General features: G+C 57.2%; 1 protein-coding gene and 1 long non-coding RNA gene across 3 annotated transcripts; one reads left to right on the forward strand and one right to left on the reverse strand.

Annotated features, from left to right (window-relative positions):
* Positions 1-3,295: 3,295 nt before the first annotated feature.
* Bmf (Bcl2 modifying factor) lies at positions 3,296-23,514 on the reverse strand. 2 transcript variants are annotated; one of them, XM_042687626.1, is made up of 6 exons: positions 23,471-23,505; positions 22,086-22,221; positions 19,803-20,099; positions 17,871-18,010; positions 5,715-5,809; positions 3,296-5,545 (listed from the first exon to the last, which is right to left on the reverse strand). In XM_042687626.1, the coding sequence occupies exons 3-6, from the start codon at positions 20,092-20,094 to the stop codon at positions 5,506-5,508; spliced, it is 567 nt and encodes a 188-aa protein (XP_042543560.1). In that variant the 5' UTR covers positions 20,095-20,099; positions 22,086-22,221; positions 23,471-23,505; the 3' UTR covers positions 3,296-5,505. The 2 variants fall into 2 exon arrangements, with proteins under 2 accessions (XP_042543560.1, XP_042543559.1); XM_042687625.1 differs by lacking the exon at positions 22,086-22,221 and having other exon boundaries at positions 23,471-23,514.
* LOC122114455 lies at positions 22,905-25,725 on the forward strand. Its single transcript, XR_006148577.1, has 2 exons — positions 22,905-22,980; positions 25,292-25,725. It is a non-coding gene; the product is annotated as an uncharacterized LOC122114455 (long non-coding RNA).
* Positions 25,726-27,304: the final 1,579 nt, after the last annotated feature.

Genomic DNA, 27,304 nt, shown 5'->3' on the forward strand with positions numbered 1-27,304 from the left:
CCAGCGGGATCTCATTTTACACAGGGATTGGTTCCAAGACCTCCTGGGAGGCAAAAATCACACAAAGTGAAAATTGTCCTTGAAAATCCTTTCAAACACCCATGAAGTTCACCAGGCAGACACAGAGGGCTTCCCGGGAAGGCCAGCCAGCACTCGGCCTGGCCATCCCCGCTCAGCTGGCGTTTGGGCCCCAGTGGGCCTGAAGTTATCTGCGAGTGCCACGGGCAGGCCAGCGTCCCGCGCCGCTGCGCTGCTCTCCTCCACGGCGCTGCCTGCGTCTCCCCCATCCCTCACCCATCCCTTCCCAGCGGAACAACATGCTTAAATGACACCTTTACACTACAGTCTCGGTCTCCCGGTAAGGGGCCATCTTGGGCTACTGATCCTGAACGGATTCCCAGAAACCACAAGATCACACACGTCTGTTGGGTCCAGCTGTGACGTCTGAGGGCGGTTGGTCGGGTGGGACACACGTACAGAACAGCAAGGCAGGGGAGCTGCAGGCTGACGCGGGATCCGGAAGGACGAGCCTTCGTGGGGTGATCGGGCCCTGGGAGCAGAGGGGGTACCACCGAGGGAACAGCACGGGTCACCCCTTACTTACGCGAAGAGACGCGGCAGACACGGAGGGAAGATGGCCTCAGAGACTTTCCCATGTAAGAGTAGTCAGAGACCGTTGACTCCCCTTGCTACAAATAATAATACAAACAATAATAACGTCTATTGGATTCGTCCCTATTTCTAAGCCCTTTACATGGGATCACACATGCAACCCTGTAACAACCTTACAGATAGCTTCACTCGCTCATGGTTGCTGCTCGAAGTAGGGACAGTAGGGGCAGATGGCTGGCGAGAGAGACAGTAGGAATGAGATGCCACATGCCTGAAATCCCAGCACTCAGGAGGCTGGGACAGGAAGATCGTGATCACGTTGGAGGCCGCTTGGCTACATCGCAAGACCCTGTCTCAAAAGGAAGGAGAGGGAGAGAGGGAGAGGGAGGGACAGTTCCAAGGCACCTTCCCATCGCTGTGTATCTCACAGGAGCTGCTTAATGAACTCAACTACAACCCAGCGTGGGAAACGTAGAATCCAATCCGGACGTGGCAGCAGCTCCACTTGTACCACATTCCAGTACAAATAAACCTCTCTGTCCAAACACAGAGTGGTTAGGAGTGCCATGTTTTACAGGAGGAAAGACAGTTATTTGGCATTAAAAATAGACACGTTTTGGCTTCCTCAAAGAGCTGGGAAATAGCAGGGGGTACTTCCCCCTGGAAGCGCCGGATGGATGGGGTAAGAGCTCTCTCTCACACACGGCCTGACTCAGCAGCCCAAGGAGAAGAGTACGGTGCCTTTCTGGGTCTCGGCTTGCCCAGCTGTAAGACAGAGGTTAGACAACGGAGCCGCAGCCGTCTCTGGAAGTAGGAACTGGAGCCCTGGGCTGGACAGCACGGCTGACAGCTTCCTGAATCACGGAGGACGGGGCCCGGGAGGGCCCGCCGGCCCTTTTGCTTGCAACTTACACGGCTAGGACCAGGAGTGGTTTCCCGCAAGGCTTTAGGGAACTCTGTCCAGAGCCTTAGATTACCCTGGTGGGCCGGGTACACTGTTAATCCACAAAGAAATGCCAGCCAGGAAATCCTCGCGGGTCGGGCATGCCCCTCACAAGAGGCTGTCTTGGTAAAAGGAAGTGAAAGCCTGTCTGGCTGGAGGCATCGGTCATGTGAGGCAGAGCGCGAGAGGCCTTACCACGGCAGAGGCCGCGGCAGGCGACCGCGGCGGCTCCCACGCACACAGCCCCTCCCACCCCGCAAGGCCGCCCTGGCTGGAGTTTACACAGGGACCAACTCAAGGCTCTGGGAGGTTACGCATGGAGGGACTTATTGGAGCCCAGGTCCAAACCCGGGCCTAACAGCTCCACGCTTGGCCTCTGTGGACGCCAAGAGGGAAAAAGAAGATGGAGAAGAGCCCTGCACACCCCATTCTCGGTGCTTACTTTTTCTAGTGATGCTGATGTTTAAGCCCAGGGCTCACTAGGCAGGCTCAGTACATACCGTGAGCTTCACTTCGTCCTTTCTGCTCTGGTCATTCCGGAGACAGGGTCTTGCTTTCTGTCTGGGCTGGCTTTGAACCCTGATCTTTCAGATCTCAGCTTCTGAGGGGCTAGGATTTACAGGTATAAGCCACTAGTACCTGGCTTTTTTTTTGTTGTTGTCAGTTATGGGGCTTGAACTGAGGACCTGGCACTGTCCCTGAGCTCTTCTGCTCAAGGCTAGAGCTCTACCACTTTGAGCCACAGCTCAAAGTGATCCTTTTATCCCTTTGAACCATGATCCTCAGGGCTCAGCCTCCGGAGCAGCTAGGATTACAGGCATGAGCCTCCAGCACCTGACCTTTGCTGGGCCTTTTTACCCACACCTCAGAAAAAGAAAGACCCGGCTTTGCTTTAAATTTTTATTAAAAATTGTACCAATTGATGGCGAGGAGGGATATATATACACACAGGTACGTGAAGAACACAAATCTACACAGATTTTTTTTTTAAAGGATGGGTCCCCATTCCTTTCCCTCTCCCCAAGGCAGAGTGCCCAGACCCCAGGGGAACTAACCCAGGAATAGACAAAATGCTACATGTCACTGGGTCTCCCCTGCCCCTGCCTGGGATCCAGGGACGGGCGGACCAGTGCGCAGCGCCCCAGAGCGAGAAACACCTGCACCGACAGCACCTGCGGCACGGCTGCGCTTCTGCGAAAAGCTGGGATGCTCTGAGCGCCCGCGAGGCTCGGTCCTGCCGGCTAGCTGCTCACAGCACCTCCAGGAAGCTCTGAAGGCTGCTGGGCCAATCCCTTCCCACCGGGGTGCAGTGGCGGCTGCCACCAGGGTGCTGTGTCCACACACCACGCAGCCGTCTCCTGCTGGGTCGAAGCCCTGTCCAGCCATGAACGCTCAAGTCTGCTACTCTGTGCTCGGCCAGAAACGGAGCGAGCTCCTGCTGAGGACAGTCACCCTGCTTCATAACCCCTTTCTGGGAAAGCTCCAGGCTCGCAGGGGCCCTGGCTGGCTGGTTCCCAAGCCCCCCTCTTTTCCAGGCCCAGGCTGAATAGCTGGAGACCCTGTCCACTCTGGAAACAAGCCTGCCACAGAGCTGGGGACACTGCTCCTCACCCCCTGGGAACTGGGGGAGGTCACCAGGAGGTGATCTCTGCCCCCGCCTGATTAAACAGGAGGCCACAGAGGGCAGCTCTGTAAAACAGCAGGCCAGGCAGAGCCTGGCGGGGGGGGGGGGGGGGGGGGGGGAAGGGGGTCTGTGTCTGGCCTGGGGGTCGGGGAGTTTTGTTTGGCTTCTAGAAATCCCTACTAGTGGCCCTGAACTCAGCTGTTTGGGGGCATGCTGCACTAGGAAGGGGATTTGAACCCTCTCCCCCACCTACTCCTCAGCCCCCCACAAAATCCCCCCACGTCCTCTGCCGTTACAGTACCCAGATCACCCCCTCCGGCCTCTCAATCCAAACCTCCACCCCTCCCTAGAGACAGCCAGGGTCTTGGTGGGGGAGGGGAACATGGGGGGGGGGGCGGACATGGAGAGACTATCTCCTGAGGCTGGACTGGGAGGGGAATGTAAAGCCAGCTCACCCAGCAGAGGACAGGGGCAATCAGGACCAATCAAAAGGGCCAGCCAGAGGGTCTCCTGGGGCATTTGGACAGAGGTAGGGGGCTCTACCTTGGAGCCATGGCCCCATCCAGGTTGGTGTTTGGAGGGGGAGACAGAAGGGTTCTGGCTTGGCCTTGGCTGGCCTGTGATTCAGTGGGATCTCCCGGCATGGCCTGAGCTGCAGCCAGCGCATGGGACCGGCGTCCGCCCGCTCCCCGACCCTGTGCGCGGGGGACGCGGCCATCTCCAGGCCCAGAGCTCAGCACAGCGGGGCAGCCGCCCACCGAGCGTGGCCAGCTCTCTGAGACGGATGGCTCCGCCTGCGCACGGAGGTCCGGACCACTCACTCAGACCGGCTACGAGCGGCCAGCCATGGTGCCCGGGGGCGCACGCACACAGCACACGGCGGCCGCCTGCCCGTCTCAGCCCCGGCGAGGACAAGGGAAGGCCACGCAGCGGCCGCAGTCACGACGCTCAGCACGGGACGCGAGGAAGGCTGGGCCTTGCACCGGCCATCGCAAGCCCGTCCCCGGCCCCCGCGAGGCCGGGCAAACCTGACACGCACCCTGAGAATATGGTTCTTGAGAAGAAGAGGTAATGTCCCCCGCTGGGAGGACAGCGGCGTTCACGCGTGGACCACCGTGACGGCGTATGGTACCTTTGTGCAAATTAGGAAAGGCACCCGGGCGGGACAGACGGCTGCTCCCTGTCGGACACACGGCAGCAAAGCACAGGGCAGCTCAGCCTGCGTCTGCTCCCTCCGCCGACGCCCTGTGCAGTGCACAACCTGCCCGGCGGTCCTCTCACAGGCGTGGTGAGCTCCTCCCTGCACGGCTGCAGCAGCTCCGACTTGCTCAGGTTCTCGAGTCCAGTCTGCTTGAAGTCTTGTCTGCCCAGGGGAGCCGTCTGGTCTTTGGGTCTTCATGCTTTCATCATTAGCACCAACGTCATCTTTTCTCTCATAGGCGACGATGATCATTTCATTCCTCAGAGTCTGGTTAACAGCTTCCTGCGTCTGCCAGCAGAGCGGCCCAGTGGCGGCCTTCAATTCCCGGCACTGTGGCGGAGACGGAAGGAAGTCTAGAGGAGCGGGGCACCCCCGGGGTTCTGGCTTGCTCCTCTGGAAGCTGCAGGACAGGACGTGCATGCCCACCCTCCCCTTCTAACCATCGTCCGGTTCTTCAGAAGTCACGTTTCAGATGACAAAGCCACTCTTCTGGCTTCTTCCTCTGCCCCCCTAAACTTTGAGAAAGGAATGGGGTACAAGGATGGAGGTACGTGTTTCCACCGAAACCAGCCGGCCTGGGGTCCTCTCTTACCTGTGGCGTGGTTACCCCATTTCCTAGCCCCCCCCCACCCCATGCAACCTCTCCCCCCTGTGTCCCGCACTGGCTATGCTGAGGGCGGACACAGGCCAAGCGCTGGGTCATCTGAGAACAGAGCTGAGGAAGGGTGTCCCAAGACGGGGGGGGCAGCAGGCTCTGCATCTCAGCACCGATCTGGGGGTCTCTGTGGGGACGAAAGCAGGCCTGGTTCATTTCTTGGCACCTTTGAATGGCGGGGTCTGGACAAGGAATCCCTGAGCCCCTGGGCTGGCCCTGACGGGGTCACGCGAGACTCCAGACGTGGAAGCGGCCAGCTGGCCCCGGTGAGTGAAAGCAGCGGGACCGTCACACCCGCGGCTCCCCGCTCGCGGCGGGGAAGGGCTAACAGCGCCTCCTATTTCTGCACCAAGTTCCTACAGAGAAGCTGGCGCCCACTTCCTGGAGCCCGGGCTACGCGGTCACCGCCTCCCAGCAGTGCTGAAGGAGGAATTCACTTGTCAGAGCTTCGGGAGTCCCCGGCCGGGCTGTCAACAGTGTCTGACAAAGGCCCCATCCCTGGCTGAGGCCCTGAACGGGGAAAGGGGGGGGGGGGGCGTGGCATATGTACAGAGAGAAAAACGTAGAAATAACAGTAACAAAAAAACAACTTTGCAAGACGGGGTCAGTCCTTCCCCATGTCCTTCCAGCTCTGGAGCGCATTCCTGCTGTCCGTGCGCCGAGGGCAGCCCAGCCTCACCTGGGGCCCGCCCGGTCCCTGTTTTCTCGGTTCAAGGCCAGGTTGTGCAGGAAGAGGAGGACCTGCCCCCAGGCTCGGTCCCGGTGCTGCTGGTGCTGGAAGGAAGAGAGACATGGCTGCTGCCTGTTCATACTAGCAGCCCTGGCCGGTGGGGGGGACGGGGGGGGGGAGGGCGATGGGGAGGGAGGAGGAGGGGCACACAGAAAAACAAAAAACAATTGCAGTTTTCACACAAAAAAAGAAAAGCCCAGCTTCTATGTGCATTGTGCAGAACAGGATCAGCCTTCCACCCCCCCCCCCCCCCCAGGATTGTCCAGAGTTTAACCAAGTACTGCTTTTAATCAGATTGGCTCCTGAGCCCCCAGACCTCAGCTGCGTGAACAACGAACTTGCTTCAGAAAGAAAAGAAAAGCCTCCCCCCCCCCCGCCTCCCCTCCAAAGGAACACAGAGAACAAGGGGGGGGGGGCTCCATCTGCAAGTGATTTGACACTGTAAAGGTCAAGGGGTTAATCTTCAATTTAAACCACACTGCTGAGGCAGCAAAAGTCTGATTTCATCCAGTGCAAACACGCACGCGCACGCGCGCACACACACATGCACACTCCCACGTGTGCGTGCACGCGTGTGCGCACACACACACACACGCACACACACACACACACACACACGCACAGGGCACACCCCCTCCCCTCAGCATCCCGAGGCTCAGGGCTGCCCTTTTTATAGCTGCTCTTGACAGTAAACCATAAATAATCGCTCTTGGAGCGCTTTCCTACCGACTGGAGCCAATTAAACGTTAAGCAAGAACATACTTGAAAACAAAACAAAAACAAAGAATGCACACCACGCTCTGCTCTGGGGGTCACACCAGGTCCTGCTGTCAGAATAGAAAGCCGGGGAGGGGGGGGGCAATAAAGTTCAGAGTTCAGCCACTCTCAGGTTAGGACCTGGGGGCCTGCCCCAACAGGAACCTTTTCCCCCAGAGGCCCGGAGGGGACCGGGGGGTGCTAGAAGTGAGGGGGTCATGGTGGTCTCCCACCCGGCTCTGCCAGGGGGAAGCTGGGGAGGGGGCCTCTCCGCAGGGTTCTGGGTGGACAGATGGACCGGGCCAGGCTGGACATGGATTTCTTCAGTGGTCTGCTCAGCGAGCAAGTGTGCATCCAGCGTCCAAGGGAGCTGGAGTCCATTTGCTTTTAATATCAAAACGACAGCCATCAGCCCCAGCTGGTTAGCTCTGAGTCACGGGCGAAAAGCAGAAGAAACCAGGGGGACAGTTGGACTTGGAACCCAGGTCTCCTGGACCCCCACAGCTGCTCCAGCCTCCCTGAATTTTCTCCCTGCTCCCAGCACTCGGGCACAGAGAAGTGGGGAGTCCTTCAGGCTGACCCCCAAACTCTGACAGGTGAACACCAGGCACCACAGCCGATACGGCCAGTACCCCTTCCCCCCTTTCCTCAGAAGACACTGGAAACTGCTCAGCAAGACTGGAGAGAGGGCAGAGGAGCTGGGTGTGCCCCGGGCAGGGCCGGGCGGCGGGCGGGCGCTGGGGAACACACCGCGCTGCCTCGTGCTGTGTAAACAAACATGAGTAAAAAGAGGGAACACACCCGGCTTCCCAAAACCTGGTTAGAGAACATGAAAACGGGACGCAGGGGTGGCCGGCTGCTGTCCCGGCGGCGGTGGCCGGACAGAGGACAGAGGACGGAGGAGCGCTCGGCCCGCCTCCCCTCTGCAGCTGCTGCTCCAGCAAAAAGTCATGGGCGGGACACCAGGAGACGCCAAGAAAACACCGGTGGCTGGAGAGGCCGGTATGGAGGCACGCCACAGCCGCTCAGGTGCCTTTTGATTCCAGCCACGGTTGGAGCATGTGCCTGGCTCTGTGTCATTCCTTCTCAACGTGGCTCCACCCCCCGCACCCCCAACCCCTCACTAGAAATGCAGACCCCTGAGTCGGCTGCGTTGCCAGCATCATTCGCCGGGGGTGTGCTGTCCTGTAAGGTGTACCCCTCCGCACAGTGATCATCTCTGGTCATCCCAGAACCCAGTGAAGTGTGTGTCTATGGCCATGTCCATTGTAGATGAGATAACTTAACAGTCAGATAACTTAGCCACCACGTAATAAAAGGCAAGGACTGGATTGAATCCAGATCATCTGGTCCTAGAGCGATCAATATTCTACCTATCACCATAGGCTTCAAATGCCAACATCCACCTGCCTCCATCTTTTCTTTTCTTCCCTCTCTCCCTCCCTCCTTTTCCTTCCTTCCTTCCTTCTTTCTGTGGTACTTGGGATTAAACTCAGGACCTCTTTCCACCTGAGCCATGCCTCCAGTTCCTCTGCTTTTAGTTTGTTTTTTGGATAGGGTCTCATGCTTTTCACCCAGCTGGCCACCAGCCCAATACCCATCTTTATAGCAACTTAGATCCTCTCTCCTTTCCTTCACCAAATCATCTCAAAACAGCCAGGCTAATGATTTGGGGGCCAGAGCCAATCCTTTGGGGTTTTTTTGGGTCCGGTTGTGGGCCTGACTCTGGGCCTGGGCGCTGTCCCTCAGCTCTTCAGCTCAAGGCTAGCGCTCTACCACTTGAGCCACAGCGCCACTTCCGGCTTTTTTTTTTCTGCTTATGTGGTGCTGAGGAATCGAACCCAGGGCCTCAGGCATGCAAGGGAAGCACTCTACCACTGAGCCACCTTCCCAGCCCCCCAATCCTATTTCTGTATGCCTCAGTTTCTTCTACAACCCACTAGGAGGTACAACCTGATGCCTAGGTAACTCCCTGGGTCCTGAGGTCTCTGAGGACCAATACCCCATCTTTTAAGGGTATTTGGGGACCCAGAAACAACTCTTGGCCAGCGAGTGCTCGCACAGATGGCTGCAGGCTGGCGGGAGGCAGTGCGCGCAGGTCAGCCTTGGGAGGAAGCCGGTCCCGTGCTCTGCCCGCGATGGTCCCGGGGCTCATCATACCCAGGGTGATGATCGGGAGTCCCAGGCTTTAGAAGCTACATCTCCCACTATCCCCATTGACTTATAAGGACAATGCAGGTGTTGCATTTGGCCTGTGGTTTCTAAACCCAAGTGTGTCACAAAACCAGCGGAGGGGCAGCCCCTTGGCCAGCGGGGTCGGAAACTGCACAGAATGAACGGTGAGAAGGCACAATCCCCCGGGCCCAGTCATTGCCTCCCTCAGATCTCAGATCACCCGCCACGTCTTTCCACCAAAGCAACGCCTGGCACTGCAGCCAGGCCGGGGACAGATCCCACTGGGGGGTCTGCACTGCAGCCGGGCCCCAAACCACCTCGTGGAAGCCCCAGGAGTGCTCTCCACCCCCAAGATCACAGCCCAGCGCTCCAACCTCTGAGAGCCGTCGGCCGGGCGGGCCTGGGTGAGCCTGGAGCCCTGGCAGCCCACGGCGGGCCCCGGACTCTCCCCGGGCACAAGCAGAGCCCCTCACTCCGCACTGAGCCCTCGGCAGCCCCCAGGAGAGCCTCACACCAACAGAGTCCAAGAACGCCCTGATCACAAGGAATGGCACAATGAAGAAGATATCTTTTTAAAGTTAAACAAAAGGGACTGTCAAGAAAGGGAAGGAGGGCTGGGAAGGTGGCTCAGTGGTAGAGCGTTTGCCTCGCGTGCATGAGGCCCTGGGTTCGATTCCTCAGCACCACATAAGCAAAAAGAAAAAAGCCGGAAGTGGTGCTGTGGCTCAAGTGGTAGAGTGCTAGCCTTGAGCTGAAGAGCTGAGGGACAGCACCTAGGCCCAGAGTTCAGGCCCCATGACCGGACCCAAAAAAAAAAAAAAAAAAGAAAGAAAGAAAGGGAAGGAAAAGGATGTGAAGGAGAGAGACAGAGAAGAGGGAGGAAATCCACCTTCAGTGAATAGGATGGGAGACACAAAGACACCAAGGCAGAGAGCTTGGGTCTTTCCATGGGAGAGCGTGGAGGAGGAGGGAGAGAGGGGACCAGGAAAGCTGGTGCCCAGCCTCTCAGGTACGTGGCTCAGTGCCCAGCACACCGTCCAGGTCACTGAAGGCAAACCCTTGGAGCAGAGCAAGGCCTAGCTCCTCCAGACCCAGCATGAATGCCCCTTGGCAGGGGGGCGGGGGGAGGGAGGGACAGAGGTGGGGAGCTAAAAAACCCCACTCTGGAGTCCCCAGACTCACAGAGCCGTGGACTCAGAAACAGAGGGAACGCATAGAAAGTGCCCAAGGCAGGAGCCCTAACGGCAGAATGGAAGCATCTGCAGAGGCTGAGTTGGTGCCAGCAGCAACAGAGCCGCCCCAATCATCCCTCCAGCCTCTCTTTCCCGCCGTGGTTAGGGGAGACAGGTGCGCCGGACAGGTGTTTAAATCCCCACTGTGCGCAGGGGGCTCTGAATGCTTGGCCAGTCCTCTGATACAGATGAGCGTGGAGAGGACACAGTCGGTGGCCACAGGGGCACATGTGGCTGACTGAAGACCAGGCAGCCCTGTGCCACCACCCACTTGTCCAGGGCCAAGAACAGCTGAGATCTGGCCAGGCTGCAGGATGTCCTGTACGCAACAGGCCAACTCCTAAGAGGCTTTCCTAATCCAAGAGCCGGCTGTGGGATGCAGCGCGCTTGGGTTACACGAGGCAAACCATCTCATGCCACTCGGTCTGCGGGAAGAAGACGTGATCTTTTGGCTCTCTCTGGGTGAGGATCTCCCTCCTCCTCCTGTTCTAATGTAATTCCCACCATCTCAGGAGGCTCCACGAATCACTCTGGTCCCTCACAGAGCTAAGTTACACACACACACACACATACACACACACACACACACACACACACACACACACACACACACACACACACACACACACACACACACACACACACACTCTCCTAGGAGGTCTCAAAGCCAAGCTGCCTGCGACTTTACAAGGACCTAACCCTCAAGACGCAAACTTACCAAACAGATAGCAATTTGTGCCAGCCCAGACTCATGGAAGACTCCCCTAGGCTCTCATGGAATCCCCACAAAGAGCCAGGACACAAAAGGAGCTGGAATCCCCACTGCTATTTTCTAGATAGAGAAGCAAGAACTGAGAGAGAGAGAGCGGTCACCCCAAGCCAATTACGTGAGTTGTTTAAACCCGTGACTTCTGACTGCAAAGCTACGTTCTTGCTCTGAAATATTACAGCATGTTCAGCCACCTTATGGAAATAATGTTAACTTTGCAAGGAGAATCGCCACTGAGCTGCTCCCCTAGTACGTTTAAGGACATTGTTTCCAGATCATTAACTATTTAGAAAGGATGCTGTGGACCAGAAAAAAAAAAAAATAAAACCTTCCAGAGACAGAGCTAACTAAAGATCAAACAGGAATAAAAGCTAACACTAGGCTGAAATTAGAACTTCAGATCATGCTCTGAGACCAATCTCCCTCGCTTTAAAATGCAGTACTGTACCTACTCTGCTTTAAAGGGGGGGAGGGAGGGAGGTCCCCGCTCTATAAAGTGAAGTTTTCCAACCATTAGGTTTTCTCCTCCCCCTCAGACTCTAAAAACTGAATGAGAGAGCAGAGACATGAAGATGAGGGCGATCTTCGGAAAATTCCACTCGGGACAAGTTTGGGAAGATGTTTTTGCTCGATCCAGCAAGCTTTTTTATCAAGCATCCGGCTGAACCAAGATGCAAAAATGACCTACATTGAAACCTCTACAGTTGGGGCTGGGAAAGTGGCTCAGTGGTAGAGCGCTTGCCTTGCATACATGAGGCCCTGGGTTCAATTCCTCAGCACCACATAAGCAGAAAAAAAGAAAAAAGCCGGAAGTGGTGCTGTGGCTCAAGTGGTAGAGCGCTAGCCTTGATCTGAAGAGCTGAGGGACAGCGCCCAGGCCCAGAGTTTAGGCCCCACGACCGGACCCAAAAAAGAAAAAGAAAAAAAGAAAAAAAAAAGAAACCTCTACAGTTTGCAGTCCAATGGGAAGGAAGGCCAGAACACGGCATTGAGTATGGTCTGAGGAAGAAGGGATGAAGGCAATCAATGCGAGCCCCGCGGACCCTTGTCTTGTGTGTGCGTCTGCCGAGCGGCAGGCTGTGGGAAGGCGGGAGGGTCATGGGTTCAGAATCCATCAACTCTCTGCCACTACAGTGTGGCTCGGACAGGTCTCTGGGCTCCTGTGCACCCCTCGTTTCCCGCAAAGTGAGAAGCAAGGGGTCTAGAAGCCGGAGACGGCTCCGGGAGTCAGCGCACCGGGGATGGCGCCGCTCGGAAGAGCTGTGAGCCACTTGCCCCCTTTCCACGGACTCACTCTGTGGGGAGTAGGTTTCTGAAGCCCTGCGGACGTACCAGACTGACCACTTGGAGACTGGTCACCATAGCCAGAGACACCGCGGCACTGCCAAGGTGAGCGTCTAACGGCCACTTGTGGACTAAGGACCCCTGTCCCCAGCCTCCTTCTGACGCAGACGCCTGGCTACCCAGCCATGGGGCAAAGTGGCAAGGGAAATACTCCAGGAGGATTTCTCTCGGCTCAGGCAGTGGGGCTCACCCATGTCCACGCCACCACGGCAAGGCCAATGGCTTCTCGGAGGAAGAAGAGCAGCCCAGGGCAGCAGCTGCAGTTGAAGGCAGCGTGGAGTTCAGTTCCTCCGACACACTGCATCCAGACGCTGGGGGCTGAAGGACCAGGTGGAGGACGGGGCTGGGCCAGTCTTCCCACTGCCACAGCCCGGAGGCGGAAAGCCCTAAGCCTTCTACCCACCCCTTCAGGGTACGATTCTGTATTTCCGTTTCCTTCCATCCCAGATCAGCGCCATAAGACTGCTGGGGAGAGCTCAGGTCAATGTGGGTGGGGGTGGAGGAGGACCAGGCCTACTGTGGGACTGCAAGGCTGCAGAGAAGGAACCCCCAGGCTCTAGCGTGGGGCCTTGCAGGCTGCTGTCTGCGCATGCCCTGTCGGGAGCTGGTCTGCTAGGCAGGACTAGGCAGACTGGGCAGGATAAAGGTTGGACTGTTCTGTCAGCACAAGGCAGACTGGTATTGTTCTGGTTATGGGACATGTCCGCTTAGCTGCCCAATGTGGACTGAAAGGCAAGGCAGGGGAGGCCAGCACTGGTGGCTCACGCCTGTCATCCTAGCCACTCAGGAGGCTGAGATCTGAGGATCGTGGTTCAAAGCCAGCCCAGGAAAGAAAGTCACAGTCAGTGAGACTCATCTCCAGTTAACCACCAAAAAGCCAGATGTGGCTTAAGCGGTAGAGTGCTACCCTAAAGTTTAAAAAAAAAAACAAAAAACTCAGAAACAGTGCCCAGTCCAGAGTTCAAGCCCCAGGACCACACAGCTACAACACACACACACACACACACACACACACACACACACACACACACACACACACACACACACACACACACACACACCACAAAACAGGCATTTTTCTTTATTCTTCTTTGTGCCTCTTTTAAAGAGTCCCTGCTCGTCACCTCTCCCCCCACCAAAACAAAAACAAAAAAACCCACACCAAAAGCAACTCCCATCCCATTCCCATAGCCTCCCCTGGTGGGGCAGGAAGAATGAAGGGTCCGGAAGTCCAAGGCCCTTCTCCTAGAAGAGCGCAAGCAGTCAGGTGCGGCTGTGGGGAACTCGGCCTGTAGTCTGCCACGCTGATGACTCAGAAGCTAAATATAGCGAGTGATATAAACAGAGCCAGCCACAGAGCAAACACAGGGCCCCGAGCCCCAGCACTGGCTCTCACGCACGCGGGCTCTACACAGCCCCTCCTCCCCCTCCTCCTCCTCCTCCTCCTCCTCGGCACTGTCCTGAGTGGATCCACCACTCCTGCCGCACAGGCTGGCTTCCTAGGGGCCCTCACACTCTGGGCCTCCATCCCAACCCCCCACAAGGGGTCATTCCCGTCTAGAGGCTGTGTGACCTCATTAGGCATGGTCTGAGCTCCAGAAAACGACTCGCCAACATGGACAGCCTCCAAAGGGGTCAGGAAGCAGTCAGGGCGCCCTGAACAAAGGATCGGGGCTGCTGGGCAGAGAAGCTGCTAGTTAATAAACCATGCAAACACAACTTTGGTACAACTTCCAACGGAGCTCCCCAAGAGCTATAAAACCAGGTCCAAGAGAAATCGCAAACTCATCTCCTAACATATTTCCAGAAGCGTTCAACTTCCCGTGCAGTTAAACACAATAGTGATTCTGTATGTTTGTTTGTTTGTATGCTGGGGATCAAACTCAGGGCCTACAAAGGCCAGGTAAGGGTGCTACCACTGAGCTACACCCCCAATCCAGCCCAATAACTGTATTATAACTGGCACCTCTGCCACACAAGCCCTGGAACACCGTGCTTGCAGGGCCATGCTTCGCCAGTGAGCACAGACGTTGAAGTGGCACAGCTGGTTTTTTTTGAACGCAGATCTCCCCGCAAGCCCAGCATCCGTCCTGTCACAACTAAAGAGGACTTCAACTGAGTGACTATGAGGAAAAACCATTTCCAACATCAAGAATCCTGGGCTGGAGGCATGACTCAATGGTCGAGCACCTGTCTAGCAAGTGGTAAAGCTCTGACTTCAAACCCTGGTAGTAGCGCTTGGCTTGTGTTTTGGTGATACTAGGGATTGAAGTCAGGGGCTTCTGCTATCTAGACAAGTGCCCTGAGCCAGGTGCCTAACCTTTTCTTTTCTTTTCTTTTTGGCAGTCGTGGGGCCTCAACTCTGGGCCTGGGCGCTGTCCCTCAGCTCTTCAGCTCAAGGCTGGCACTCTACCACTTGAGCCACAGCACCACTTCCGGTTTTCTGGCTTGGGGGGGGGGGGTATTGGAGATAAGAGTCTCATGGACTTTCCTGCCTAGGCTGGCTTTGAAACACGATCCTCAGATCTCAGCCTCCAGAGTAGATAGGATTACAGGTGTGAGTGCCAGTGCCCGGCTCTAACCTTCTCTTGTCTTGGTTCTTTTTCACATAGGGTCTCCATGTATCCCCAGATGCATGTGGACTCAACCTGCCTGTTTATGCTTCCCATGTAGCTAGGATGCCAGGCACTGAGACGGAGGAGTCTCATGGGATGCTGGGTTAAGCAGCTAGCCTTGCAGGCACGGGCCACTGGTACCTGGCCAGCAGCTACTTTTTGAGGATTGGGGCATATGGTTCTGTTGTACAGAGCGTCACTATGCAGTCCAGGCTGAATCCCAAGCACTAGTGTGTGCCACCACACCTAGCAGATGCTTAGATGCTTAGCATTGCCTAGCAATGCCCCCACAACTTCCCAAATGGGCTGTGGGACCAGAGCGGTTCCTAAGGGAGGGGAAAGCCAGCTCTGGAGGAGACCCCACGGAGAGAATGAACAGAAATGGAGGATCGGGCCTTCCAGGAACAGCAGCTGCTGAGTCCAGTTAGGAAGCTACTTTGTATCTCCCTTCTCCACACAGAACTTAGCACTCCCAGAACCCAGTCCAAGCACCCCACAGACAACGGACCTTCTGGGATCCCTGCTTCAGCCTGTCACCCAAAAGGAATAGGGGAGGAACACTCCTGCCCCCGCAGGAGGCGCAGCACGTGTCCAGGTTTGGGAAAGCTTCCTTACACTACGCATGGTGGTGTTACAGCTCCAATCCCCGTACTCAGGCGGCAGAGGCAGGAGGACAGCAAGCTCAGGACCAGCCTGGGAACATGGCCAACCTGTCTTATTTCCAACCCCCCACACCCAAAAAGAAAAGCTTTTGCCTCCACTCCCTTTGCCTCCAACATTCCTGCTGCTTTGGAAGCCCAGAGAGCTGACGGTGAGCGCCCGTGGACTCTGCGCTCTGCCCGTAGCTGCCTCTCATCCACAGAAGCCTCCCTGACCCGGCACTGCCAGGTTACCTCATTGCTCACGAGGTATGCAGAGACAGCGCACAGCATCACGCTCCATCTGCCATCAGACCATCTCCCTCGTCACCGTGTCCCTGTGTTCTGTACCTCCCAGGGAGAGGACCCCAGTACAGACAAGATGACTGAGATCTAAAACCAAGGATAAGGGACTGCATACTCCCTACACAACTGAGGCCCAATGGCCATTGTCTGGCCCCTGATCTGGGGAAGGAAGAAGATTAGGCTGTCTCAACCTCCTCTAGAGTTAGCCTCTATGAGGCCTCTAAATACAGCCCACAATGCTGAGCAACCATGATCACCTGTGAACAGAGGTGGGCTAGGCCTAGTTCTACCACAGAATAGACTGGAAGGGAGTTGAGGGAAGGCAGTAAGGGGGAACCAACAAGAACAAGAATGGAGCCGGGCGCTGGTGGCTCACACCTGTCATCCTAACTACTCAGGAAGCTGAGATCTGAGGACCATAGTTCAAAGCCAGCCTGGGAAGGAAAGTCAGTAGGACTCTTATCTCCAGTTATCCACCAGAAAACGGGATGCAGAGCTCAAAGTGCTAGAGCAATAGACTTAAGGAAAAAAAAAAAAAAAAGAGTTCAGAGACAGTGCCCAGGCCCTGAGTTCAAGCCCAAAGACCAGCAAAAATTAATAATAATAATAACTCTTACTATCTGTGGGAACTTTCATAATAATCTTCATAATAAAATCAAGTGGCTTCCTGATGGCTAGTAGGTAACAGAGCTATTACTCAAACCTAGGCCTTCCTACAGTGCACTCAAAGCCCAGAGACTTAATCCCCAACAACTTCCCTCTTCATGCCTCAGTTTACCTGCCAGCCAAGAGAGAGAGAAACAGAGAGAGACAGAGACAGAGAGACAGAGTGGAAAACAGAGAAAAAAAGATAAAAACATGGGCCTGCTAGGCATGGTGGTTCACACCTGTAATCACAGCTACCTGGGAGGCTCAGGTAGGAGGATCATGGTGCTGGGACATCCAGACACAAGCATGAGACTCTGGAAAAATAAGTCAAACAAGAAAGGGCTGGGAGAGCTGGGAAGGTGGCTCAGTGGTAGAGTGCTTGCCTTGCATGCATGAGGCCCTGGGTTCCATTCCTCAGCACCACATAAGCAGAAAAAGCCGGAAGTGGCGCTGTGGCTCAAGTGGTAGAGCGCTAGCCTTGAGCTGAAGAGCTGAGGGACAGCGCCCAGGCCCAGAGTTCAGGCCCACGACTGACAAAAAAAAAAAAAAAAAAAAAGCAAGAGAATCAGGGAAGGTCTTACAAGAAAAAGAGGAAAAGTCTCCCTCTTGATGGGAACCAGCCCTTTGGCCTCCTGCCGTGAGATAGAAGCAGGAAGGAAGATGAAAGAACAGGAAGGAAAGGTAGGAGCGGGCTGGGGGTCAGGTGCAGGATGGGGGAGACCTCAGGCCTTCACTACCTTCCCTTCTTCCCGCAGCTGCGGCTGTGGCTGAGGGGGGGACCCTGTCTGGAACTGACCAAGACACACACACACACACACACACACACACACACACACACACACACACACACACACACACACACACACACACACACACACACACACACACACACACACACCTCGGGGCTGGCAATCACTTGGCCGTACATCAAACTTCCTATCAATAATTCTGTCTGGTTCACCTGAAGTTACCCATCTCATCTCAGGATCTGCCAAATCCTGGTAGCCATTTGCTCCTTTGGTTTGCAGTCAGAGAGACAGACAGACAGACAGACAGACAGACAGACACACACACACACACACACACACACACAGAGCACACCCCGAGGCAGGCCCGCTGACTTCCCGGTGGTGTGGCCCAGCTGGGATGGGGCTGGGGGAAGGGGGAGGGCGGGAGGCGGCGGGGGCTCCGGCACGAGCCGGCCAGACGCCGGCCTTTGTGGACGCGCTGGGCCACACGAGATGCCCCGCCCTGGCGGGGCCGGTGCCAGGCTGCCGGCCGAGCGCCCGCCCCGGCCTCTGGTGCCCAGACGGCTCCCCGGCGGCGCGGGTCAGGTTTCAACCGGTTCCACGGCTCTCCCGGCTCAGGCCCCATCCCCCGGCCAGCCGCAGCCAGGCTCCCCTGCCCTGGTCCCAGCGCCGGCCTGGGGAGAGGCGGCAGGCCACCTCCGGGCCCACGCAGGGGTCAGGGTGGCTCCCTGCCCCGGGACTGGCCAGCCCGGCCCAGGAGCGGGGAGGAGGAAGGCCACCGCGCTCCCCCGTGCCAAGCTCTGTGACAGGTTATCTATGCTCAGCCCCAGCAGACGAGACGGTCCCTGGCTTCCACCCCGACCCCAGGCCTACCCGCTGCGTATGAAGCCGATGGAACTGATCGGCGATGCACTGCAGCTTCCGGGCGATCTGCACCTCCACGCGGTGGCCTTCGGGGGGCTGCTGGGCTGCGGGGAAACCGGCAGGGAGAGGGAGCCGGTAGCCAGCACTGCCTGCGGACACACACACACAACACGGCGGATCCGTGTCTCAGCTTCGCCAGGGCCCAGCCTGCCCCAGCCTGCCCATTCTGGTCAAGACCTGGGGCTCAGAGTGAATCCTAGGATGGGAGGGAGAGGAAGCAGCCTGCCTCTGTCAGGGCGCCACGCCAAGCCTGGACAGCCTGCCCGGCCTGCCGCCCCAGGGTGTAAAAGTTGATACAAGGCCGGGCACCGGCGGCTCACGCCTGCAATCCTAGCTACTCAGAAGACTGAGATCTGAGGATCGCGGTTCAAAGCCAGCCCGGGCAGGGAAAGTCCATAAGACTCTCTTTTCCAATTACTCAGCAAAAAGCCAGAAGTGGAGTTGTGGCTCAAGGGACAGAGTACCAGCCTGGAGCAAAAAGAGCTCAGGGACAGTGCCCAGTCCCTGAATTCAAGCCCTAGGACCAACACAAAAAGAGTTGATGCAGGGTTTAGGAGTATAACTCAGTGGTAGCCGAGTTAAGGCCTTGCATTCGGTCACACACACACACACACACACACACACACACACACACACACACACACACACACACAAGCTGGCCAACCAGAAATGAAATGACCCAGCCTTCTCCTTGGTTCTCCTCCAACATGGCAGTGGTGTGTGAGTACACATGCAGGCCTTCTGTTCTTATTCCTCAAGCTACACTTGACCACAAATACTCAATCTATTATTCATTTAGCAGCAGGTTGAGAATTCTCTGGAAAAGACTGTGGAGTCCTTGGGTTGAACAAAGCAAGAGACAGACAGACAGACAGACACACACACACACACACACACAAACACACATACAGTGTCCTCACTTCTTCAGTGCAGTAGGGAAAAGCTGGGCTCAGCACCTGAAGTTCTGGGCAGCAGCACAAAGGCGGGTAAGAGAAACCTCCCCAAGTTCCTGGCAGAGCAGCCAAGTCCCTCTCTGGAGGCTGCCCAGCCGGTCTTGGGGGCCAGAACACAAAGCTCCCCAAGGGCTGGCACCAGAGTGACCACTAGGGGCGCTGGTCGCCTGGGCTGCTCCCTGCCTTCCCTCTGCTGGTCTTCTCCAACTTGCTCTCCCGGCCAGAACTTCTTGAGTTATTATTCCCCTTGGGGAATAACTGCAGTGTCCCCTCTGTCTGCGAGGGATGGCCTCTGAACTTTTACCCTCCCTCCACAAGCCAGTGTGCTAAAAGAAGAAAACAGACAGAATGTCTAACCCTGCCCTTTTGCCAGGGGAGGGCCTATTTCTCATAAAACAAACCATTTAAGCCCACAAATGAAGGGGTCTTGTCTGATTCAGCTTTGCAGACAGCCCCTCTGCTGGCTCGGAGCCCGGGCAGGCCCAACCTCTTCCTCTGGCTCCCCTTCCAAACACAAGAGATTCCCGAGTAACAACTTGGGGCCACCTTCTGCCTTCACGAACCTGCCAGAATGGGCTGGCTTTTTCCTTGGGTGTCACAGCTCTCTTAGCCAGCTCTTGGGCAAACCACTTACCAGGACACAGAAGACTGGGTTGGTCAGTCGAGGGACACAGAATGTCAGAGGAGATACCAGGGACTCAAAGATCCCTCTAGAAAGAGCAGAAAGCTTTGCCCTTTGGGGGGCCCTGAGTACAGGTAGGAAGCAACTGGCAGAGAAGCAGAAGGTTGAAAGTCGAGGCCTCGATAACTCCCCCCACCTCCAGCCCCACTGTGCTACTCAAATATGGGGAAGGAAATAACGGGGCAGGTTGATGGAGGGAAAGTCCCCTCTTTCCCCCCAGTCTCTACAGGGGCTAAGAGCACTCACCATAAAAGAGTCGCTGGGGCTCTTCAGTCACCCCACAGGGCAGCATGACACCCTGGCTGGGGGAGGCCGGGCTGAGGGTCTGAGTGGCCTTGTCTTCCTGGCTGGTGGGTCGAAGTCCAGGGCCACAGCAGTGGGTGAGAGGGAAGAGCTGAAGCCGGCTGAGGGGGCAGTCCAGCTGGCTCTGGGCAAACAGGGTAGCAGACAGCAGACTCCCGGGCTGGGTCCCTGGCTCCCCATCTTCTGCTTGGAACACATCGTCCTCCAGCTCCTCCACACACTGAGGCGGCTCCATCTCCCCTGCCAGGGAGCAAAGGAGACATCGGGATGCTGCCCCACGCAGGCCGTGCACCCAACGACATCACGCCGCTTTCTCTTTCCTGCCCCCCTCCCGAATGGAGGGAGCCAGGTCAGCTTCTGATGGCGTTACCACCCTGAGGACAAACCATCACCCATGGCCACGGCCACCTTCCTCCGTGCAGACTGCTTCAACATTCAGGACCCCTGCTCAGCAATCCCTGAGCCCACCAAAGCCACCTTCCCTCCCCCTCCCCGCACCTCCCCCCCCCCCCCCCCCCCCCCCCGCTACTCCCTACCCCCGCCCCACACACACACACTGAGGTCTTTAGACCTTCAGACCCTCCAAGCCCCCTTGTCTCAGTCAAGCTCCAGGTGGAGGTGGAGGTGGAGGTGGAGGTGGAGGAGGAGGAGGAGGAGGTGGAGGAGGAGGAGGAGGAGGAGGAGGAGGAGGAGGAGGAGGAGGAGGAGGAGGAGGAGGAGGAGGAGGAGGAAGCAAGCAAGCAATCCTGGGACAGCCAGATTCCCTCCAAACCTGCTAAGCCCCGCCCTACGTCCATCCCATCCACACTGCTCCCCGCCCCCCTACTTGCACAACACAACAAACAGGCTTGGTGGTGTGGGAGAGTGTGTCCTGGAAGAGGGCATAAAGACTGGAGTTAGTCACTGCAGCTGCCTGTTCAGCTGTCTGTGAGCAGAGGAGAGCTGTCTGTCCACCATAGGTTGGTCTCAAGGGTGGATGGTCCAGCCTTTGCCCATGCCCCCCCCCTTCAATCTACTCACTCATCTGGGTGACTTCAAATCCTCCTCCCTCCAGCCTCCCATTCCTACCAGAGCTAAACTTGATGGGGACAAGGTGCCCAGCCAGGAGGAAGTGAAATCCAGCCCCCTCTCTACCTCACTCAACGCCTGGGTTATTCAGGTGGCTGATGAGGTTCTAGGTGAAGTTCCCGAAGAAGTTTCTCTTGCTCCACCTGACGGAGGTCAGCACTTTCTGGGGGCTGGTGACCATTCCACCCCACAGCGGGAGCTTCCATCCCAACCCCGCCCCCCCCCCCTCAGGCCAACTAGAAGTGGCAACCACATCAATGACTAAAGCAATGCAAGAAAGAGAAAAGTTTGCCCAGTGTCTTGTTTTTGAAGAACAAGCCCTGTGAGCGCTGAAGTCCTCACCTGTGAGGATACATTCAGAAACCCTGCCTTTGCCCCCCCAACCCTTCCTGGCCTCTCTACCGTCCCATCTCTGCCCTTTCTCTGCAGAATGAAGACATGCCTACAACGTCCACGGCAAAGCACACACACGTGTCTGTAGAAGTGTTTCCCAAGGGGAGTGTGTGTGGAAGGACAGACAGCTTATCAACAACACACCGTGTGTTCGCCCAGGAGAGGACCAAGTGGGGTCACCTAGTTGTTTCCCCCTCCCCCTTCCAACCTCCCCACTCCCCCCCCCCCCAGCAACCCCAAACCTAAGAAGGGACCCTTCCAGGCCAATCACAGGCAGGAGTCATTGTCTTGCTGTTTTCTTTGAAGCTTATCACTTCCCCTCCCCCCCTCCTCCCAGTAAAGCCCCAAAGTTCAACCCTTGCCCAGTCTGGACAGTGGGGGAGGTGCGGCCGGAGGGTGTGGCTCCCGGGGCCGGGGAGACCCCTCCCACCGCCCGAGGAACCGCAGGTGCCTCTCCCGGCCACGGGAGCCTCCGAGGGGCCGTGGGTGAGGCCAAGTGTAAAACCCTCTCCATCCTCTTCCCCCCCCCTCCCCCCAGGCGAAGTGGCGATGTCCGTCCAGGCTGGCTGGGGGAAGACGTCGCCCCGGATCGCCGCCCAGGAACGCTCGGTCCCCCGCGGAGGGCAACGGACACCCGGCGGGGGCCGGCCTCGGGGCGCCGCGGGGATGCCACGCGCCCCACCCGCGGAGCGGGCGCTCCGTCCGACACGCGGGGCCTCGGGGATGCGCGCGCGCGCACGCCGCACGCACACGCTCGCTCCAGACCTGGGGGACTCCAGGAGAGAGTCTCGGCCTCCGGATGGCGATGCCAGGGCTCGGCGCCAGGGTCCAGGGTGATGGGCGCTCGCGGGGGGCTGCGCGCCCGGACGCGGTCGGGGAGGAGGGGGACAGCCCCGCTGTTCTGGGGGGGGGGAGAGAGGAGCCTCAGACGCCGCGGGGGAGCCGGGGGGCGCCCCGCACCTCCCCCGCGCCACCCCACGGTCCCACCGACCCCGGACAGCGGGTCCGCCCCGCGGCGCGCGCGCCCCGCCGGCGCCGGCCACCTGAGCCCAACTCCTCCGAGTTCCCAAGTGCGCACCCCAACTTTCTCGGCGCTGCGCGCTCACATTTCCGTCCTGCACCCCGCTTCCCGCACCCCCGCGCCCCGGTTTCCTCACGGTCTCCCCCCCGCCCCGCCCCTCCGCGGGCCCCCCACGCGCGGGACACGCGCGGCTCGGCCCCCACCTCCCCGGGGCCAGAGGCGCCCCAGCCCCGCCGGGACCCCGCCGCGCGGGCGCTCACCGGGCTGCGGCGGGAGGCGGCCGGGGCGGGGCCGGCCGGGCCGGGCCGGGCGGGCAGGAGGACGCGCGACCAGGCCACCGCGCGCCGCGCACCGCGCCGTATTGTTTCCAAAATACGCCCGCCCGGGGCATCCCGCAAACAGCTGACGAGGCCCCGCCCCGCGCGTCACGCCGGCCGCCGGCCAATGGCGAGCGCGGCTGCGGGCCCTGGGCGGGGCCGCCGCCGGGGACCGTCGCGAACGTGCGAACCTGCCCTCGGAAACGCGGCTAAGGGGCCGAGCGAAAGTCTCGCCGCCCGCGGAGACGCAACGCGAGCGCGGTCGTCGCCCGCGCCGAGCGCCGGCTCCGGAAACGCCGGGGAGTCCCTGAGTCCTCCCGGGGTGAGCGGCGGGAGTGGGGAGAGCGGGGTGGGGGGGTGCAGGGGGCCGGGAACGGGCTGATTCCTTGCGGCGGCGCCCCAGGGCCTGGAGGACGGGGCCGGGCTTTATCCCCAGGGTCTCGCAGTGGAAGTCCAGGTGGGAGCAAGCGCCCCCCATCCCTGCTCGCTGTGAGGGGGGGGAGAGCTCGGGAGAAAACCGCAGACCCCCCCCCAGCCGGAGGAGAGCGCGCAGTGCGCCCCGGCCCTCCGCCCGCGCCCCGCACGGCGTCCGCGCCCCGCACCTCCGCGGCGGCTGCGCGCGCTCGGCGGGGGAGGGGAGAGGGGGTGGGGAGGGGAGGGGAGAGGGGAGGGGAGGGGAGGGGAGGGGAGGGGGATCGAAGTCCCAGAACCGACTCCCGCCCTGCTGGTGGCAGCACCGCCCCCCCCCCCCGCGCCCCGGAGGAGCGGCGGGACCCCCGGGCCACGCACGACCCGCGTGCCCCCGCACCTACGGGGTGCCAGGTCCTGGATCCGGTGCTGGAGCGCTGGTGCCCGTCCTCAGGGAGCTTCGGGTCCAGCTGAGCATCGGGGAGTTCACAGCGTGGTGTGTGTGTGTGTGTGTGTGTGTGTGTGTGTGTGTGTGTGTGTGTGTGTGTGTGTGTGTGTGTGTGTGTGTGTGTGTGTGTGTGTGTGTGGAGGGGGGAGATGCAGAGGTCGGGGAGGTCAGGGGTCACACCCCCGCCTCTCATCACTGTCAACGCTGGCCCCTCCCCTTCCAGCGCAGAACCCCCCCCCCCCCCCCAGGGTCAGGACCTGTCAGCTGAAGACCAGGCTCTGAGAACCGACCCACCGCGGCAACCCTGGAGTGTGAAGCCCGGGTCTGAGCACCATCTGCCCGTGTGACACCACAGCAAATCTCTGTCTGGGGGGAATTTATGCTCTGCCTCTTCCCATTGCCTAGGTCCAACTTGCTCTTTCTGAAAGGAGGCCCAGAAGGAGGTGGGAACCCCCGCCCCCAACCGGGAGGGGATGCAAAGAATTAAGGGGAGGCCTGTCCCAATCAGAGAAAAGCCAAACTCCCCGTGGAAAGCGGGTAGGAGCCGTCTCCATTGTTTCTCTCAAACTCCAGTAACTGGAACCCAGGGAAGGGTGGTTTGTAAAGAACCAGCTGACAGCTGAATAATAGGAATTACCAGGCAGGCTGCCCTGGGGTTACTGAGGTTTGTAACTCAACCCCCAAAGAGGGGCTAGATTAGAAACTGATTTATGGGTAAGGCGAGGGTCTAGCTGAAGAGAGTCTGTGGTGCTCACCTCTTCACTCCCTCCAGGAGAGACCCCATGTGTGTAAGAAAGACCGTGGACCTCAAAAGCAGGGGGGGGGGGGGCGCTTCCCCCTGTGAACTTATCCTAACAGGGAATTTATCTCTCTGTGCATCATTCCATCTGTCAGAAAAAAAAATAGTTTCTCACTTCTGAGTTTGGACAGTGTGTGTGAGTGAGACAGAGACAGAGAGATGGACACACGGAGCAGACAGATTGGGTTCTACTAACTTTCAGTCAGTGAGTTCTCTACACACGAATCGCTGATGCAGTGAGGTTTAAGTAGGAGCAGGGCGCCAGTGGCTCACACCTATAACCCTGGCTACTCAGGAGGCTGGGATCTGAGGGCCGAGATTCAAAGTCAACCGGGGCAGAAAATCCTCTGGAACTCCACCAAAAAGCTGGAAGTGGAGGCATGGCTAGCTTTGAGTATAAAAGCTCCGGGACAGTGCCCAGGCCCTGAGTTTAAGCCGTAGTACCAGCACAAAACAAATAAAGGAACAAATATGGGGTTCTCACCCTTGCCCCATCCATACCACTAGACGTCTTCTCTGCCCCCACAACCAGAAGGTGAAGCCAGATGCAGCCTAGTGAGGTGTATTCTAGCCTCTGCCAGTTCCAAACACTCACCCCTCAGCCACTGCCACCACCTGGGACAGAACCTATTGCGTCACCCACAGGAAGTGGCCTAGCCTCCAGGCGTCAGCTCTGGGGCACATTTTCAGTTCCTACTTCTGTCCTTGCCTACATGCAACTGGCTGCCCTATCTTCTAGGCCTGGCCTGGCCCTGTGGGTTTGTGCTCACATGCATGACTGAACAGGACTCTCACTTGGATGGGATTTGTATGGAGGTAGTAACTGAGGCCCCTCTTCCCTTTCCCGAACACTCCCCAGTGGGTGAGTAGAGGGGATCTGGCTCAAGCAACTTGTCTCCAGAGAAAATCCTCTTGGATTGCGCGGGAGACAGTCAGGGAAGGGAGTGCCGGACAGCCACCCTATCTCACATCCTTCAGATTCTCATCTCCAATTAACCAGCCAACAGCTGGAAGGAGAGATATGGCTTGAGCAGCGGCGCATCTGTGTGATATCATCCGTGTCCAGTAGGCTGAACTCATTGACTGTCCTGCCTCAGCCTCCTGGGAGCTGGAATTCCAGGCATGTGCCATCATGTTGCCAAAATAGTCCCTATTTTGGTCAAAGTCATCTCAGCTGTAGAAGCTGCATCCCTTAAAGTTCTCATCCCCATTTGAACACGGTGACATCGTGAATGTCGGTACAAGTGGGGTTATCTGTCACCCAAAGAGACATCTACACTCGACTGGTAGTGCTGTCTGGATCTCTCCCAGCTACCTGCTTGTTTTTTGCACGTCTGATTCATTCTACTTGTTGGATGGGTTAAAGGGCACCTGGATCCATGATTTAAATAAAGATCACAATGTTCTCTTAGGATCAGCCAAGCCTTATGTTTACCAATACTGGTTTATTTGTCTAAAAACGGTTGAGTTCAATGCGAGACTAGAGAATGACAGTCACTTCAAGCTTTTTGGTCACTTTTAAGAAATGGGAAGATCTCAACAATGCTGCCTATCTGCCCCTCACCCCAGGTCTGCCCAGAGTATAAGGTCACACCAGATTTCATGGACTCCTATGGTTCTCTGAGGCCATGTGAGCTTTTGATTAAAAAGCAAGAAAAAAAAAAAAAAAGCCCACAAGTAAATACCAAAATCAATCCTGGCTTTCACTACAGGAAAAACAAACAAAAAAAGTACCAGGTGCCAGTGGTTCACACCTATAATCCTAGCTACTCTGAAGGCTGAGATCTGAGGATTAAAAGTCAGCCCTGGTAGGAAAGCTCCTGAGACTCTTCAATGAACCACCAAAAACCTAAATGTAGAGCGTGGTTCAAGTAGTAGAGTGCAAACCTTGAGCAGGGACAAGATGAAGGCCCTGAGTTCAAGCCCCAGTATTGGCACATGCGAACACACACACATTCAAAGAAGAGCTAGAAGCCGGGCGCCAGTGGCTCACGCCTGTAATCCTAGCTATTCAGAAGGCTGAGATCTGAGGATCTCGGTTCAAAGCCAGCCTGGCAGGAAAGTCCATGAGACTCTTATTTCCAATAAAACCACTAGAAAACTGGAAGTGGCGCTGTGGCTCAAGCAGTAGAGCCCTCGCCTTGAGCTGAAGAGTGCAGGGACAGTGCCAGGCCCAGAGTTCAAGCCCTACGACTGACAATCTGCCTAGTAAACATGAGGCCCTGAGTTCAAACCTAAGTACTGCCAAAAAAAAAAGAAAGAGAGAGAGAGAGAGACAGAGAAGAAAAACTGGTAACAAACATACAAGTTTTTAGCATGAAGCCAACCATGTAAATGCTTAGGAAATAACAGTTTCCCTTCCTTTTCCCCAAAAGGAAGGAGTCAGGGTTGTGACTGGTTAGCTGCCCGCCTCTGATCTGACTACTCTCCACTCAGTGACTCGGGGTCTATGTTTTAGAACTATTCTAATTAAAAACAGGATAAGATTGGTAGGTTAGCATGTCTCAGCCAGGGCTGCAGTCAGTGTATGGTTGACTCCACTTGCAATCAGAATTTGCATTTCCACTATGTAACTTAAGATATTGACTCAAACACCTAAGTCAAAGATCAGAACATTTAAATGAAGTTCATTTAAATTCTTTTCTTGTTTGTTTGGTTTTGTTTTTGTTGGTCGTGGGGCTTGAACTCTGGGTCTGGGTGCTGTCCCTCAGCGCTTCAGCTCAAGGCTAGTGCTCTACTACTTGAACCACAGCACCACTTGTGGTTTTCTGGTGGTTTATTGGAGATAAAAGTCTCACAGCCTTTCCTGGCCAGACTGGCTTTGATCCTCAGATCTCAGCCTCCTGAGTAGCTAGGATTACGGGCATGAGCTACCAGCTGGGCTTTTTGTTTGTTTGGTTGGTTTTTTGTTGTTGTTGGTTGTAAGGCTTGAACTGCCCTAGGTGCTGTCCCTGAGCTCTTTTACTCCAGGCTAGCGCTCTACCACTTTGA

This window comes from Dipodomys spectabilis, unplaced genomic scaffold (genome assembly GCF_019054845.1).
Source record: "Dipodomys spectabilis isolate Male_0828 unplaced genomic scaffold, ASM1905484v1 ptg000108l, whole genome shotgun sequence".
Lineage (NCBI taxonomy): Eukaryota > Metazoa > Chordata > Mammalia > Rodentia > Heteromyidae > Dipodomys > Dipodomys spectabilis.